At 34.4% G+C, this 18,516-nt stretch overlaps 1 protein-coding gene across 1 annotated transcript in view; it reads right to left on the bottom strand.

Annotated features, from left to right (window-relative positions):
- The window catches only part of TTC6 (tetratricopeptide repeat domain 6), a 228,500-nt gene that overhangs the window by 72,147 nt on the left and 137,837 nt on the right, over positions 1-18,516 (bottom strand). Inside the window, exons 9-12 of the mRNA XM_059372142.1 lie at positions 16,569-16,673; positions 7,818-7,904; positions 7,535-7,560; positions 5,683-5,743 (exon numbers count right to left, since the gene is read on the bottom strand). Of these exons, the coding sequence (XP_059228125.1) occupies positions 5,683-5,743; positions 7,535-7,560; positions 7,818-7,904; positions 16,569-16,673 (279 nt within the window). The remainder of the gene's footprint in view (positions 1-5,682; positions 5,744-7,534; positions 7,561-7,817; positions 7,905-16,568; positions 16,674-18,516) is intronic.

Below are 18,516 nucleotides of genomic sequence, written 5' to 3'. Positions count from 1 at the left end.
AAACCATAAGTGACTATTAATCTCACAAAACAAACTGAGGGTTGCTGGGGGGAGGGGGTTTGGGAGAAGGGGGTAGTATTATGGACATTGGGGAGGGTATGTGTTTTGGTGAGTGCTGTGAAGTGTGTAAACCTGGTGATTCACAGACCTGTACCCCTGGGGATAAAAATATATGTTTATAAAAAATAAAAAATTAAAAATTAAAAAAAAAAGAAAAGAGAACTGTAGCCCAATATCCCTGATTAATAAAACTGGAAAATACTAGCAAATGTAATTCAACAGCACATCAAAAGGATCATACAACATTGGTCATATGGGATTTATCCCTCAGATGCAAAGATGATTCAACATCACAAATCAATAAATGTGACATATCATATCAACAGAATGAAAGATAGAGACCATGTATGATTGTTTTAATAGATATAGATAAAGCATTTGACAAAAGTCAACATTCTTACATGATAAAAACTCTTAACAGATTTGGTATAGAAGGGATATACCTCAACATAATAAGGTCCATACATGACAAACCCACAGCTAAAATTAGGATCAGCAGTAAAAGACTGAAAACTTTCCTGCTAAGATCAGGAACAAAAATACTCACTCTTGCTACTTAGTATTGGAAGTCTTAGCCACAGCAATCTGGAAAACAGGCACCCAAATTAGAAAGAAAGTAGTAAAAACTGTCTCAATTTTACTTGCAAATGACATAATCTTATATAGACAAAACTCCAAAGACTCGACTCTATTAGAACTAATCAATGAATTCGGTAAACTTGTAGGTTACAAAATCAACATACAAGTCAGTTGCATTTCTCTACACTAACAGTGAATTATCTGAAAAAGAAATGAAGAAACTCCATTTATAATAGCATCTAAAATAATAAAATTAGTTAGGAATAAATTTACTCAAAGAGGTGAAGGATTTGTATACTGAAAATTAGAATACAATGATGAAAGTGAGGAAGACACAAATAAATGAAAGATATTTCATCCTTACTAATCAGAAAGATTAGTCTTTTAAAATGTCCACAATACCAAGCCATTAATAGATTCAATACAAGCCCTAACAAAATTCCAATGTCACTTTTCACAGAAATAACAAAAATAATCCTAAAATTCATATGGAACCACAAAAGACACTGAATAGTCAAAGCATTCCTGAGAAAGAACAAAGGTGGAGGTTTCACAATTCCAAAATTCGAATTTTATTACAAAACTAAAGTAATCAAAACAGTATGATACTGGCATAAAAACAAACACATAGACTAGCAGAACAGAATCAAGAGTCTAGAAATACCCCATGCATATCTGGTCAACTAATATTTGACAAAGAAGCCAAAATACTCAATGAAAAAATGACAGTCCCCAATAAATTATGTTGAGAGAACTGGATATTCAAATGCAAAAGAATGAAATTTCCTATTTCACAATATTCACAAAAATTAATTCAAAATAAAGATTTAAATTTTAATTCTTAAACAATAAAACTACTATAAGAAGACACAGGGAAAAGCTCTTTGATATTGGCCATGGTGATGCTTTTTTTGCTATAACACCAAAAGTACAAACAGCAAAAGCAAAAATAAGCAATTGGGACTACATCAAGCTAAAAAGCTTCCGCACAGCAAAATAAACAATCAGCAAAATGCAAAGGCAACCTATAAAATGGGGAAAATATTTGCAAACCATTTATTTGATAAGGGATTAATATCCAAAATACATAAGGAATTCTTATAACTCAATAGGAAAAAAAATTAAAAATCCAACTAAAAAATGGTCAGGGAAACTGAATAGGGATTTGTTTTCAAAAGACATACAAATGTTCAATGGGTGTTCATAAAAAGATGTTCAACATCACTAATCATCAGGGAAATGCAACTCAAAATCACAATGAGGGGGCACCTGGGTGTCTCAATCGGTTAAGTCTCTGCACTTAGCTCAAGTCATGATCTCAGGGTCCTGTGATAGAGCCCTGCATCAGGCTCCCTGCTCAGCAGCTTCTCCCTCTGCTCTCTGCTCTCGCTCTCTCTTGCTATCTCTGTCTCTGTCTCTCTCTTTCCCTCTCTCTCTCTCAAATAAATAAAATTTTAAAAAATAACACACAGGGGCGCCTGGGTGGCTCAGTGGATTGAGCTGCTGCCTACGGCTCAGGTCATGATCTCTGGGATTGAGCCCCACATCGGGCTCTCTGCTCAGCGGGGAGCCTGCTTCCCCCTCTGTCTCTGCCTGCCTCTCTGCCTACTTGTGGTCTCTCTCTCTGTCAAATAAAATAAATTAAATTAAAAAAATAATAATAATAACACACACACAGAGTGAGAAATCACCTCAAACCTGTTAGGATAGCTATTATAGGGAGGGGTCCCCATCCAAGACGACAACACAGCAAAACCCTGAACTAATTTTCTCCACAGAACACACCTAATTATACCTTTTTACAGAATAATTTCTCCTGAAGAACTGAAGGTCATCTGAACAGCTTCTGAGTAATCAAAGACAGAATAACAAAAAAAGAATAGCAAGAGAGATAGAGACATGGTAACGGAGGGACCCTCCACCCCTGATCCTGCAAACAGCAGTGGAGAGGGATAATACTGAGGAACTAGAAACAGATTCAACTGTTTAAAAAAAAAAAAAAAAGCCATGGTTTATTTTTTTTAAGATTTTAATTATTTATTTGATAGAGATCACAAGTAGGCAGAGAGACAGGCAGAGAGAGAGCGGGGGAGCAGGCTCCCCACTGAGCAGATAGCCTGATGTGGGGCTCAATCCCAGGACTCTGAGATCATGACCTGAGCTGAAGGCAGAGGCTTTAACCCATTGAGCCATCCAGGCTCCCCAAAAGCCATGGTTTAAAAGAGCAACTAGCATATAAGACAACACTGGAACTCTGCCAAATGGAGGAGGAGATTTGGCAAGTTCTCCAGTCAGAGGAACTAGAGAACAACACAGTTTCCATCCATCCTCCACCTTAAAAGCCAATCCAGGAGCAGAGTCTGGATACCATAACTGATGAGTCCCGTCATTACAGTGAGCTTATTATCTCAGTAAGCCCAAGGTCCACAAGTCCACACCAGCTCCTGTGGTGGTAGGGAACAAAAAATAAACCAGGATTTTTGTTTGTTTTAGTTTTTTTTTTTTTCATTAATTTTTATCTTTTTATCATTTTTTATTTGTCTCGTTTTGCTTTTATTTTTGTCCTTTTGGGGGGTTTTCCTTCTTTTTTTCTTCTCTCTTCTTTTTTCTTTTGTTATTTTATTATTATTTTCTTCTTTCTGTAAAAAGCCATGGTTTAAAAGAACAACTGGCATATATAGTCACAGATACAGCCAGCCAGCAAAAGCCACCAACCATACAGAGTCAACACAGGGAACACTGTACACAAGACCACTCCTTCAAGTTTAGAAGTAGCTGTTCCATCTAGTCCATAGAAACAAAGGAAGAAAGTCAAGCAAAATGGGGAGACAGAGGAATATGCTCCAAAAGAAAGAACAACAACAACAACAACAAAACCTCTGAAAAATAAATAAATGAAACAGAGATAAGCAATATGCCTGATGAAGAATTTAAAGAAATGATCCTGGGGCACCTGAGTGTCCCAGTTGTTAAGCCTCTGCCTTCATTTCAGGTCACGATCCCAGCATCCTGGGATAGAGCCCTGCATCAGGCTCCCTGCTCAACAGGAAGCCTGCTTCTCCCTCTCCCACTCCCCCTGCTTGTGTTCCCTCATTTGCTGTGTCTCTCTCTGTCAAATAAATAAGTAAAATCTTTTTTTAAAAAAAGACATAAGAATATTATGAATAAAAAGATGTAAAATATAGCAACTTATGCATAAAATGTACAGGAGGGAGTAAAAGGGGAAAAGAAAGATGTTATTTTCTTTTTCTGTTTTTTGTTTGTTTAGGTTTTTTTGTTGTTGCTTTTCCAGAATGTGCTTGAAATTAAATGGCCATCAAATTTGTATAAACTGCTACTTACTTTGGGTATTATATATGAACCTAATGGTAACCACAAACCCAAAACCTGTAACAGATACACAAAAAACAAAGAAGTAGAATAGCTAGTATAAAAAAGACAAGGGATACAAGTGCTGGCAAAGCTATGGGGAAAAGGGAAAATTGTATACTATTGATGGAAATGTAAATTGGTATAGCCACAGCAGAAAACAGTATGGAGGTTCCTCAAAGAGTTAAAACTAGAACTACCCAAATCCAATCCCACTTCTGGGTACACACCCAGAATATAGCAAAGGAAATAAAATCAGGATCTTAAAGAGATATCTTCACGCTCGTATTTCTTATAGCATTAGTCACAATAGTTAAGATAAAGAAACAACCTAAGTGCTCATCAATGAATGAATGGATAAATAAAATGTCATATATATATATATATATATATATATATATATACATATGCACACACACACAATAGAATATTATTCAGCCATTTAAAAAAAGGATATTCTGCCTTTTGCAATAACATAGATGGACCCTGAGGATATCACGTTAAGTAAAATAAATAGGTTAAATAAGTCAGACTGTGAAAGACAAATACTACATGATCTCACTTATATGTGGCATCTTAAAAACAAAAACAACAACTTGTAGGTACAGAAAATAGATTGGTGCTTGCCAAAGGCCAGGAGTAGATGATGGATTAAATGGGTAATAATGGCCAAAAGGTACAAAATTCCATTATAAAATAAATAAGTCCTGCAGGTGTGACTATACTTAAAATACTGTATTGTATATTTGAAACTTGCTAAGAGAGTAGAAGGTTCTCATCAAAAGAAAAAAAAAATGTGTAACTGTGTGTGGTGATAGATGTTAACTAAACTTACTTCAGTGATCATATTGCAATACATACAAATACTGAATCATTATGTTGTACACTTGAAACTAATAAAATGCTATATGTCAATTATGGGCCAATAAAAATATCTTAAGGATAGTGTGATTGTACAGGGATATAAAACAGAGGAATCAAAAGGTCAGTAAGAAAATAGAATGTCAGAAATGACATAGGAAGCAGGCTAAGGTGAAGCAGGTTAAAAGCAAGTTACAAGCAAGTAAAAAAGAATTAAAAGATTTATAAGATTTCAGAGAGAAAAAAAAGCCGGAAGCTAGTTGTCAATGCCATGGAAGGTAAGAACCAGCTTCTTCAAAAAGCCTGTGGATTATTGGTGCAGAGGAAAGTACATTGCATTTAGTAAGGGGGGTGTGGGTCGAAGTTCTAGTCCTGCCACTTATCACTTTCTGACCTTTGCTTTTTCACACATAAAACAAGGAAAATATCTGTCTTGCCTTCCTTCTCTCAGAATGTAGTGAAGCTCAAGGCCAGACTGGAACAGTGTCCATAAAAGTGCTTTGAAATTGTGAGCCCAATACAAATGTAGGTCAATATTATAATGACTTGACTTATACCAAGTTAAGTCAAACTATGAACATAAGATACTCCCAAAAGCTGCCAACAATCTCAAGTTGGCACCACCAAACCAGTTTTACAGGAAGCTACCAAATACACACTTGAACCCAAACTTTTCATCAATTCTCAATGAATCAACTGACTACATTATTTCAGGAAAGCAAACAAACAAACAAACAAACAAACCATCAATAGTGACTATTACTGGAAATATAAACATTTCTCTTGAATAATAAAAACTAAGAATTATCATACCTTTAACTGTGGCAATGGTGTACTGAAACATTTTTGAATATTTTCAAAGGATGCAGATTTCCTTAGGAAAAAAAACTGAAATAATCAAATGATAAAAATTCATTGACTATAGACACTATTTGGTAAAGTAAAATATCATATGACAATTGATTAATGATAACTGCTTAGGTAAATTAATGAAGTGCAGAATGCTAATTAAAATATACATTCTAATTGATTTTGAAGTCACTGACTTCACAGAGAGGAGCAGAACTTAAAATCCATCTATTAATTAGAAAACTGGATAATAATAGAAATTATCTTATTTTTTAAAAAATTCAACTTGATACAACAAAACTCACCGAAGTGTTCTGGTTGGTGCAAGTAGCACAGGTATGTATAAATCTGCCATGAATATCCTGACCCATGAATCTCCTTAGTACTGAGGCTACACTAGTGGGACATGAAGCAGCTACTGTCCTCTGAACAGTCAGCTCTAATTATGAGCATCCTCAACATTTTACTCCACCAGACCATACAAATACCATCACTTGTCATGGGAGGTATTATACTGAAAGAGCTAGGAAATACTACTTTACTAGATAGTGTAGAAAGTACAGGGGAAAAAATTGACATGTCCCATGTCCTCAACCAATATAATGGTGGAAACAGAAAGAATAGAAATAACTGTAATCCAAAGCAGCTGTGACACTGACTAAAGATGGCATGAATGGATCCGGTGTGAAGAGAACATAGGGGAGGGAGAAATCAATTCTCAATGGGATGGGACCTCAATAGACTGGCAGGAAGAGGTAGCAGGAGGCTTGCCTGTGAATGGTAGCAACATTTCCGTAGACTGAGAAAGAGCTGAGAATATTCCAGGCCAAGGAAACAGCCTAAACAAGCCCAAAGAAATGTTAAAAGGCAGGGGATTTTAGTCTCCAAAGACTTGGGTGCAGGCAGAGTAGAGAGCATGTGGAGGTGCCACAAAAGCAGAATATAATGGGAGGTAAGATAGAAAGTATAGTTGAGGCCAGGTTATAAGGCTCAGTGAAGCACCTGACTTTATTTGGGAGGTGGAGTTACTCAGTTTGAGACATGAGTGACATCGGATTGGAAGAATTGGAAGAAGCAGCTACTAGAAATGAGAATTTGTGACAGGTAGGTGTGAGTAGTGTTACTACAATAGTCCAGAAAGTATAAATGGCATTCCAAACTAGAAAGGGACATTCATTGGTTCAGTAATTTTTTTATACAATGGTTACTGCTTTAGGTGATATGGATAAAACAGTGATGAAGATTGCTATGATGCCAGGTTGGTGAGGAATAAAAAAGGTGAAACACACTTAAGGATGAATACTTAGTAAGTAAAAAAGTGATCTATATTAATTAGAAACATTATCCCCTCCCCCAAAAAAGTATCACCTAACTGTATGGGGGATAAAGTAGGGGCATAGACATCTTTTTAACCTAATTAACTGACTAGAATAGGATTTGATTTGTCCCATGGCACTGAGACTGTGCCATTCAGCATCCCAAGATATCACCAAGGGGAGAAGGGGTCTGAAGGCACTAATGAAAGAAAAAATAAAACTGTTTCTTATTTGTCTCCTGTAAAGTTCAAGACACATATTAAACCAGTTATATATACTTTATACTTTACTTCTTCTCTCAATTTCTCTCAATCACTATCTCTTTTCTCTCCAATTATGTTTATTACTTAATTAGCTTACTTGATTACACTACAAAGATAACCAAAGCCATGAGCATGAGTCTAATCACCACCTAGAAAATCCAGTTTTACTTTTTCATGGCCAAAACCAATCAATTGGGTCTAAACATTCACAGACATGTTTCTTGAATCATATAAGACCTAGGCAAAGTACAAGACCAGAAATTTTCAAAATTTTAAGAAAATCATATATTCTGCTATTACTTAGTAAATAACTTATTCTAAGCATCACAAAGACAACAAATATACTTGAAAAAGAGGATATATGTCCTCAGCAAAGATACCAGTAGTGAATGTTCTGAGGCATTTCCCTAAGGAAGCACCAAGAAATAATTTTCAGAAGTACTAGAAATAATATATCTGAGCTATTGGCAGATAAAGCAATCAACCCACAATTTAGAATAAAAATTGTACATACCTTAGTACTTCTGCTATGCTGATTTAAAATAACGACACTTTCCTTGCTTTCAGCTGAAAATCTCTCAGTTAAAATTCTGCTTGTTTGAATACTCTGTAATAAAAAGATAACAGTTTTAAATTATACTTTAAAAAGCTTATGATCATTGTTACTTCATAGTGCCTTTTTTACCAAAAGAGAAACGTATTGGAAAAAGTAGAATTATAGACAACACTTACCAGAAATACATCAAAAGTTCAGCTATAACAGGCTTAGTATTTAGCCCAAACCCACAATTTGGCTTTCATGTTGGCCATTAGCCAAATAGATACTTCTACCTTACTTCTGGTATCACTAATCTTAGAAGCAATCAATTATACCATGATCTCATAGCTTGGCATTAAATCTATTTAGTATGTCAATATCAGAATTATGAATAAGACTTATTTGCATTGTCAATATAGAACTATTTACTGTCAAATACAGGTAATCATTCTAAATTTTTATTGGAGTGAAAATCTCACTAAATGTTTATAATTCAAACTCCACCAAGTAAGTTATATATGTATATTTATTGTTGTAAGGGTAAACTGCTGCAATCATTACAATTATTATTAAATGTGTTATCCTTCTATCTTATAATCAGTGATTTGGCTATATAGAAACAACTAGAAGATCTAAGTTTGACATCTGGTGTATTTATGATGAATTAAATCATGCTGCTACCTTGCTTAAATGTTTAGGTCTCAAACTTGCTTAAATGTTTAGGTCTCAAACAAATAACATTTCAAATTTAAAAAATATTTATTCAGTAGAAAATTAGCTTTTAAAAAATACCATGAAATTTTCATTGAGAATGGAACAGATATGGAAAAGGCTGTGGGTAATTTAGGAATCACCAGCATTGATTTTTTTTTCATGTTCTATTATATTTTTATAATGTAGCTATAGTGCAGTGTAAGGTAAGACAACTATTAAAGCAGAAGGATACTTGGTCACTGTTATTCTTCAAAGATAAACTACGTGACTCACATGAGATTTTGGAACTATTTTGTCATATGTTTATACAAAATATTCAAATATGACAGAATAACTATTGTATATTTAAGGAAATGCTTTTAACAATAAGAAGGACAAAAGCCTTAATACTGTATTTTGCAGATATCAAAATATTAAAACATACTAATAATCAATGGTCACTTTTTTCTCTTTTAGTTTCTTTTCTTTTTTTTTAAGAGAGAGATGGAGAGATAGAGAGGGGCGGAGAGAGAGGGAGAGAGTCTCAAGCAGACTTCATGCCCGGGCAGAGCCCATCGTTGAGTCTCAATCTCACAACCCTGAGATCATAACCTGAGCTGAAATCAAGAATCAAATGGTTAGGGGCACCTGGGTGGCCCAGTGGGTTAAGCCACTGCCTTCAGCTCAGGTCATGATCTCAATGTCCTGGGATTGAGCCCCACATCAGGCTCTCTGCTCAGCAAGGAACCTGCTTCCCCTTCTCTCTCTGCCTGCCTCTCTGCCTACTTGTGATCTCTCTCTCTATCAAATAAATAAATAAAATATTTTTAAAAATTTATTTAAAGAATCAAATACTTAACTGACTGAGCCACCCAGGTGCCCCAATGGTTGCTTTTTTAAAAGAGAACATGGTTCATATGGTAGATTCTTGGAACCTACCAAGATATTGGCCAAACTAATGTGTCTTGAGAGAGAAACTATTGTTTATATGATATCTGATGTAAAAATCCTATCCTCCTGCTCTACTCCAGAGATATTGCAAAAACTGGTATTCACTCAATAAAAGTTGGGATGCAGGTAGAAATGGAACCAGTTTTGCTACTTTAAAAGCCTATTATGACTCTGCTTCTAATTATGGCAGACTAAGTAATTCTACTGAAGAAAACTAAGAAATCTACCTATACTACAAAAAAATACAATCTTCAAAGCATCAAAAAGTTAACATGATGATGAAGAAATAGTAAGCCAAAAATCTAAGAAAATTCAAGAACCTGGAAAAGTAAGCCCAATAATCAAGACGCTTTTGTTCTCATATTTACCAAAGCAACTGCAAGTCTGAGCTGCAAACTGACTTCTTGGGGCAAAGGTGAGAGAAATTGAAGCCCAGAACCTACCTAAGGTATGAAGACTGATTTACTTATATATATTTACATATATGTAATATATTGTATAATATTGTACATATAAAAAATATACAAGTATCCAAGGCTACAGGGATGCTACACCCCCAGATTAAGAGTGAATAGAAGTAGGCATGCCTTGCTGGCTTAGTCAGTAGAGCATGTGACTTGTGACCTCAAGAGATCAAGTCCTGAGCTCAAGATCCATGTTGGATGTGGAGCAAATCTCTAAAAAAAAAAGAATCAGTGGAAGTAAACCACCTTTGTGTAGACTTTCAACCTGAGTTCCATCACAAGGGTGGCCAAAGAAACTCAGGTTTCAACCTTTGACTAAGACTATTTCTGAATCCTAAGAATCCCAGGTTCTAACAAAAAATTTCTCTGAAGAAAGAAATTGTCATTTTTGGTCTCAAATGTCTCCTAAAAGTAATGTTTTAAATATAATAATAAAAATTTAAAGACAGACAGGTACATAAAGAAATAAAATGCCAGAACAAAACAGATTTGGAAAAAAAATAAGTATTCTAAAAAGAAAAGCACAAAAGTAAATTAAAAAATAGAGTAAACAAGTTTAACAGTAGCTTAGACACACCTGAAGAAAGAACTAATTGACTTGAACTATAAGATAGATCAGAAGGAAAATTATCCTGTATCCAGCATCAAGAGGAAAAAGGTACCTAATACTTATAGATTAAAGTCCCAAAAATTGAAAGAGAGAATGAGCAGAGGCAACATTTGAAGAGATAGTGATTAAAAATTCTCCATAGTTGATGAAAGACATCCAATCACATATTCAAAAATCCCAATGATTCCAAAGCATAAATTAAAAAAAAAAAATCTTCAGCTAGCCACATCATAATGAAAATAGGGAAGAAAAGAGAAAAATTTAAAAGTAGCCAGTTTGGGAGGAAGAAAGGAATCTACTCTCCTTGAAAAATATTCATATTTAAGACTTAGTTCCCAGGGGCACCTGGGTGGTTCAGTGGGTTTAAAGCTTTTGCCTTCAGCTCAGGTCATGATCCCAGTCCTGAGATTGAGCCCCGCATCAGGCTCTCTGCTCAGTGGGGAGCCTGCTCCCCCCACCACCTGCCTTTCCATCTACTTGTGATCTCTGTCAAATAAATAAATAAAATCTTTTTTTAAAATTAAAAAAAAGACTTATTTCCCAACAGCAACAGTGGGTGGTGAAGAATATTAGAATATCATTAGTGTGCTAAAATAAACTATCTTCAAGACACATCATACATACATATGTAAGATACATCATACATACATACATCTTGAGAGAGGTATAATCTCTCTCAAGAATGAGCTAATTAAAGACATTTGAAACAGAAAAATCAATATTTTCACTAATTGCAGACTTCCCACTTCTCTTAAAACAAATTCTAAAGTATATGTTTTAGGCAAAAAATAAAATGACTTCAGACAATGTTCTGAAATGCTAGGGGGAAAAAAAGAAAAGAAAAAAAGAAAGGGATAAGCTTATGGATAAAAATACAAGAAATATTGTATAAAATGATAACAACAATGTATTGAGGGTTTTTAAAGATAAAGATCTAAAAATATAATGAAATAAAAACATATCAAGTCAAGAAGGGGTAAATGGAATTGAAAGGTTTTAAAGTCATTGTATTTTCCTGGAAGACTACAAAGGTACTGATGAACACAAGTTAAAGATGTCTATTTAGGGAAACCACCATAAGAATAAGAAATAGTATATATACTTCCAAAATAGGGATAATAAAACACAATTTATCAAAATAGTTGAAAAAGTAAAAATAAAACCAGAGTATATTGTATTTAGACCACCGATTTTTTTTAAAAAAGGAACAACAAAAGTTAAATTAAGAAAAATAATAAAAGAATAAAACAAACAAAGGCAGTGTCAATAAAAAACATGAATAATATGTCAAGATAAAATTAAAAACACCAGTAATCACAATATATATAAACATGGTAAATTTACCTTTAGAACATAGGGCACACAAACCTTTGTATCTACATACCATTTCCCATTCAAAGGAAATTTTGAACAAAGGATTCTTTGAACAAAAGTCTGGTTCCAGTTGGGATGCATGAAAAGTGTCCTGGGCCATCTTTTTATGCCAGAAAGTCCTTTTGGATCTTTTTTCCTCTAGACCTTAGGTATGAATAACCACCAGCAGGGACTTACTTTTGGACCATCTTTCTAATGAGTTACTCCATCATCACCAGCTGTAACCACTCCCAATTATAAACCAATTTTAGTCCTGCTACGATTCTTATTTCTGTTCAGAAACTTCTGTCTACTCTCAATTCCCTGTACTCACATTTTCTAAATACAAACAGAGAAAAATACATGTTTCTACTTTATAAACATAGGGTTTGGAAAATATTGCACTCTTTACAGTATAATGAATAATATTTCATATTACTTGTATTGCCCCCCAGCTGGGCCATTTCCATTAGAAGAAGATACAACCAGTGGAGGCTACAGAGAGAGGAAGTTGTAGGAAACCTTCAGACCATGATGTAGTCTGACACCTGTGAAAGGGGAAGATAGAGGAAGGAGTGAGAAGGAAGAGCTTCAGATCACAAAGCAGTTCTGAGATTCAGCCAGACAGATGGAAAGTTCCTGAGCCAAAGCCTCCTGTTGAAACAATCCCACATCAAGGAGGTATGGGTCACCTCTAGCAAACCTCTTGTGCTCACTCATTGACTAGGAGAAGCCCAGAGGGAAAATGACCTTAGACTGAATGCCTTGATAGATCTACAAGACAGCAGCTGGAGGCTGGCAGTCAAGTATGCTTATGTCAACAGATTCTTGAAGGAGATGGGAGCATCACATTTGCATGGATGCCATACCTACTTCTGCAAATTAGTATTCACCAATCTTACACTAAGGCAATCTTTTATATACTTTACATTATGAACCTTTTCATTTTAGCCCACTACATATTTTTCCCAAAAAAACATTATCTTCTCAAATAAATAAAAGGTTTAAGCTATACTTAAGTAAAGGAAATGCAAATATACACAACAACTGTTCAAGACTTAAATTACACATGTACTTTGACCAAGAATTCTAAATAGAAAAATATACATATGTATACAAAGATATATATGCCCATATGGTTTGTGGGAAGGTTGTCTTTCTTTTGTTTTTTGTTTGTTCTTTATGATGCAGCCTCAGCTGAGATCCTAACTAAAACCACGTAGAGAGATTGAGCCAGAACCTCCCAGTTAGTCTAGAAACTGTGGATTCCAGATCCTCGGAAACTGTTTTGTGATAATAATAGTTTGCTGTTTTAAACTGCTAAATTTGGGGATAATTTGATTTGCAGCAATGAATAATTAATATACCCTTTAAAACTGGGTTAGTGGCTTTTAGCACCAGGAAGAAGTAAGGAAAACGGGTAACAGAACAAATGGGAAAAAGGGGACTTTTTCTGAATGGGGACATAATTAGTACCTCTCTGGGTTCGTAGGAGAGTCAAATGAGATAATACACATGAAGTGGCTGGCACAGTGGCTGGCTCATAGTAAATAATAAATGCGAATCGAAGTATGTTTTAAGCAAAAAAACTCAAGATGCAGAATAATATATATTATATTATTCCACACATGTAAAAACATTAATTTCCCCACACTTGCATTACATAAATGAAAAAAAATGTCTGAAAGGATATACACACTGCACTTAATATTAGTAAACTTCAGAGAGAAGAGAACTGGGAAGGGACAGCATTCAAGGTAGGGAGTGCTCTCTATGTCATGTACAGCTGTATCATTTGAATTTTTTCTCCACTTAAGTATTAATATATTACTTGTGCAAGTTCTTAAGTCATTTTAATTGGCCTTGTTACTCAGAACAGCAAAAGCAATAATATTGCTAAAGAAATTAGTAGTGGTTTAACAAGAGGGAGAATAAATAAATAAAATTTTTAAAAGATAGAAACCACAAATTAATAATAATAATAATAATTAGTAGTAGTAGTAGCAGTAGTAGTAAATAGTAGTAGTAGTAGACCAAATTAACCATATACCTGAAACCAAATAAAAACAAAGAAAAACAGAAAAGGATTATAATGGAAATATTCCTGAATACAAACAGAAAAGAACACAAGGCTAGCCATATTACAATAGAATTCCAGCATTAAAAGAGCCAAAGTTGGTCATTTAAAATTGATGAGACAGAATTCATAAAAACCATAAAACCTTACTAAATTCATAATAAGGATAAAACAGCTTCTAATCACATAAAATAACTACTGGTAACACGTGATGAAATAGGTAAGACTCAATTGCTAAAAATCCCCAACAGTGTTTTTTATTTTTATTTTTTTTAAGTTTATTTATTTTTTAGTAATCTCTACATCCAACGGAGCTTAAATGCACAACCCCAAGAGCAAGAGTTGCATCCTCTTCCAACTGAGCCAGTCAGGTGTCCCTACATACACAGTGTTTTATAGATCAAACAAAAGATGAAGAGAGCAAGATGGCGGAGGAGTAGCAGAATGAAATGACATCAGATCCCAGGAGTTCAGCTAGATAGTTATCAAACCATTCTGAACACCTACAAACACAACAGGAGATAGAAGAGAAGAAGAGCAGCAATTCTAGGAATAAAAAATCGACCACTTCCTGAAAGGTAGGACATGCAGAGAAGTGAATTTGAAGCCATGGGAAGATAAACCGGGTGGGGGAGTGGGCAGCGACTCCCGGCAAGCAGCAGAGCAATGGAGCACAAAATCAGAACTTTAGAAATTTGCTCCAGTGAGGGACATTACTCCAGAGGCTAAATGGGGGTGGAGCCCTCGCGGGGACATTGTGGTCTCACATCCCGCAGGGTCACAGAAAGATTGGGGGAGTCTGAGTGTGGCAGAGCTGTCAGGTATCGGAGCAGGGAAGCTGACTGAAAGCATGAGCTTTCAGTTTGGGGTTACCTTAAACTGTGATCCAAGGCACAGTCGGGTCCCTGCTCTTTGGAGGAGGGTGAAACAGGTGATGGGGATTAAAGAGTATGTTTATTATATCTATCTATCTATATAAATTATATAATATATATATGTTAAATAATATATATATTATTTATTATGATGACATTGAGTAATGTATAGAATTGTTAAATTACTGTATTGTACAATTGAAACCAATATAACATTGTATGCTAACTATACTGAAATAAAATAAATATAAGAAATAAAATAAAATAAAAAAATAAAACAAATAAAAAACACTGAACAACCCAAAAATTAGAAAAGAAAAAATGCTTTTTTTCAATGAGTTAAGTATAAATTATTCCAATATTCTTCTGTACATACGTTTGCAAACATTTACATCATAATGAAGATATACTTGAAAGCATATTATACTCAGTGTAGTTTCAATAAGCTAAGCACAGGATTCTTTTTTTTCTTTTAAGTTTTTTTTTAAAGTCTAGTTAGTTGACATACAGTATAATATAGAAAAGAAAAAATTCTAATTGTCAACCAATTACCTTCGCAAATGGTTCAAATGTTCCACTGAGTTGTTCCAAATTTTCTAGATTATTTCTATGTTATATTAATTTCAGAGTATTTTTAAAAAATGAAATGCTACCCAATTAACTTTTTGAAGCAAGAATAAGCCTAATAGGAGGATTCAGTGAAGGAAATAAATGATATTACATACATATTTTACCATGAATATATATTAAAAATAAAATATTGCTGAAAAGAATTCAACATAATATTTAAGCATAATACACCATGACCAGGTAATCTAAAAAATGTAAAGATGCTTCAATATTAACATTCAGAATAGGTCAAATATGAATGTGATTCCATCCATGCCTTGGTTGCAAGGAAGGCAAGAGGTAAATTGATTTTCCATTTCAAGCAACAGCATATATGGACAGAAATTTTTAATTTAATTTTGCCTTTGACTCTATTACACTATTAACTTTCTCATATTCTGCCTATGACTTCCTCAACTACTTGTTTTATTGTTTTCTAATATGAGTTTTAGTAAGCTGCCTTAAATCCCATGCATATAAAATAACCCTAAGTACCATTAAAAGATTATGCACAATAATGTTCATCACAGAACTGTTTTAAGAGGAAAAAAAATAAAAAGGAAAAAGAAAGAGGGGAGAGAAAAGAAGGAAGAAGAAGAAAAAATTTTAGCCATAAAAGAAAATGGCCCAAAAAGTAGGCCATAATCGCCTTGCAGAAATTCTTCACCAATAAAAGATGAACTTGGTTTTTGTCTCTTGATTTTTCTAAGTTTTAAAATAATCACTATACCATAAACTGAGAGAAAACACTGTTTAAGGAAGGAAGAAAAAAACAGTGATAATCATATTGGGTGATATTGAGCTTTTTTTAACATTAAATTAACTAAAAGTTCACTTTAAAAACCAATGACATGAAGATCTTATATATCTTGTAACTTCAGTCAAGTAAAATATTTTTTCAAAAAGAAAACATAACAATTTTCTTGACTGGCTAAAGTAATACAGATTAAGTATAATACTATAGTACCATCTAGTCATTCTTAATTATGCCAATAGTTGTCTGACAATTTCCAGAAAACTATCCAGTAAAATTTAATGTCATGATCAATTACACCATTTAATTATTAAACAACAACAAAGAAAAGTCATTCTGCATGTTACCTCGTATTCTGGATACAGAGTTTCCTTCATAACAGATACTGGGGCAGAGAATTTGGGTGAAGTTAGACTCCAAAACAACTTCGTACATCCTGGATAAGCAGATACCTTTGAAAATAAAATAAGTCTATTAGAAACTAACAAACAATCTGTAGTTTAAAAACCCAAACTCCTATCAAAAGTATTTCTAGTGGCCCAGATAGTGAATTGATTGGTTCCACAGCCTCTGAAATTCTTGTGATATCTATCTGTAAAGTGAATAAATAAAATCTTTTAAAAAATTAATATAGCTATGAAACAGCAAAAAACAAAGCTCAATCTAAATGTCCATTAATAGAAAAACAGATGAATAAAATATGACATAGTCATATAACTAATACTATAGGGCTATTCAAGCCCCAAAATTACAAACCATAGATGGATCTTAGAAGCCTAATATTGACAGCATAATAAGGAAGTTTTAGAAAGATGGAAACAAAATAGTGTCCCTTATATAACTATCTCTAGAACACACAGAACTACAGTATTTATTGTTTAGTGTCACAAATATATCTATTAAAGTATAAAATCATGGACGAAGAAGACCAGAATTATAACAGTAACTGCTCTTAAGTAGGGAAGAAGAGAAAAAGAATTAGAAAAAAGTACAAAAGGACTTATTTTTCAGGTTTACTTTAAAAATCTAAAACAAGTATGACAAAAAGCATCAATTCTTGATGAAGTGCCCCCAAGTGTACATTAGTTTGGTTTCTATAATTGTTTGTTTATTCAAACTTTTTCAAAATAAAACTTAGTCAGGCATAGGTGAATTTTTAGGGAGGTGAAGTTATTCTTTTTTTTTTTTTTAAGATTTTATTTGTTTATTTGACAGACAGAGATCACAAGTAGGCAGAGAGGCAGGCAGAGAGAGAGAGGGAAGCAGGCTCCCTGCTGAGCAGAGAGCCCGATGCGCGGCTTGATCCCAGGACCCGGGATCATGACCTGAGCCGAAGGCAGAGGCTTTAACCCACTGAGCCACCCAGGCGCCCCTATGTATGTAATTTTAAAAAATCATTTAGTAAATCAAGAGGAATCCCAGGGTAGAATGCAGAATCTAACTGTATTAGAAATGTATGAAACAACGTCACTGAAGGGGCTGGGGGGAAAGTTGTTGACCTTAGTAGCTTTGGAAAAGACTATAGTTTATAAGAGTAAAGGCAAAAGAAATTGTACATAACACTGAATTTAGTTGTGAAATTGTATCTCACAGAAATGTGGGTTAATAATTCTGATACTTCTCTACTGGAATTGAACAGTTAAGTAAATTAGATGGAAGACGGTAGAAGCCAGGGCTATCGCTATTGGATTGGAGGTTAGAGAAAAGCAAGGGAGGAGGTTGGAATGATCATGTGGTAATGGATTAGAGTTGAAGACATCAGTACAAAGTCTTACTTAGCTTAATTTAGACACAGATGGTTACATATAGAAATATTTACAGGAGTTATACCAAACATATTTCCTTGCTGTGTCAGCTGAGGAGGCCTGGTACCAACAAGCACACCTAATGCCTAGATCTTACTTTCTAATCACATTCTCCAATAAAGGCAACTAGGGTTTCTTATATAACTGGCTGAGTCTATGGACTAGGGCAGGAAATACATAAGAAGAGCCTGTTTTTTTTGTTTATTTTTGTTTTGGGTTTTTTTTTTATTGTGTTATGTTAGTTGCCATTCAGTACATCATTAATTTTTGATGTAGTGTATAATTCATGTTCGCATATAACACCTACTGCTCCATGCAATCTGTGCCCTCTTTAATACCCATCACCAGGCTCACCTCTCCCCGCCCCCCTCCCTTCTAAAACCCTCAGTTTGTTTCCCAGAGTCCATAGTCTCTCGTGGTTCATCTCCCATGACTTCTCCCCCTTCATTTTTCCCTTCTCCTAACGTCCTCCAGGCTATTCCTTATGTTC

The sequence above is a fragment of the Mustela nigripes genome, chromosome 13 (genome assembly GCF_022355385.1).
Source record: "Mustela nigripes isolate SB6536 chromosome 13, MUSNIG.SB6536, whole genome shotgun sequence".
Taxonomy (NCBI): Eukaryota; Metazoa; Chordata; class Mammalia; order Carnivora; family Mustelidae; genus Mustela; species Mustela nigripes.
The sequence above is the reverse complement of the archived record's forward strand: the minus strand, read 5'-3'. Positions and strand labels throughout refer to the sequence as shown.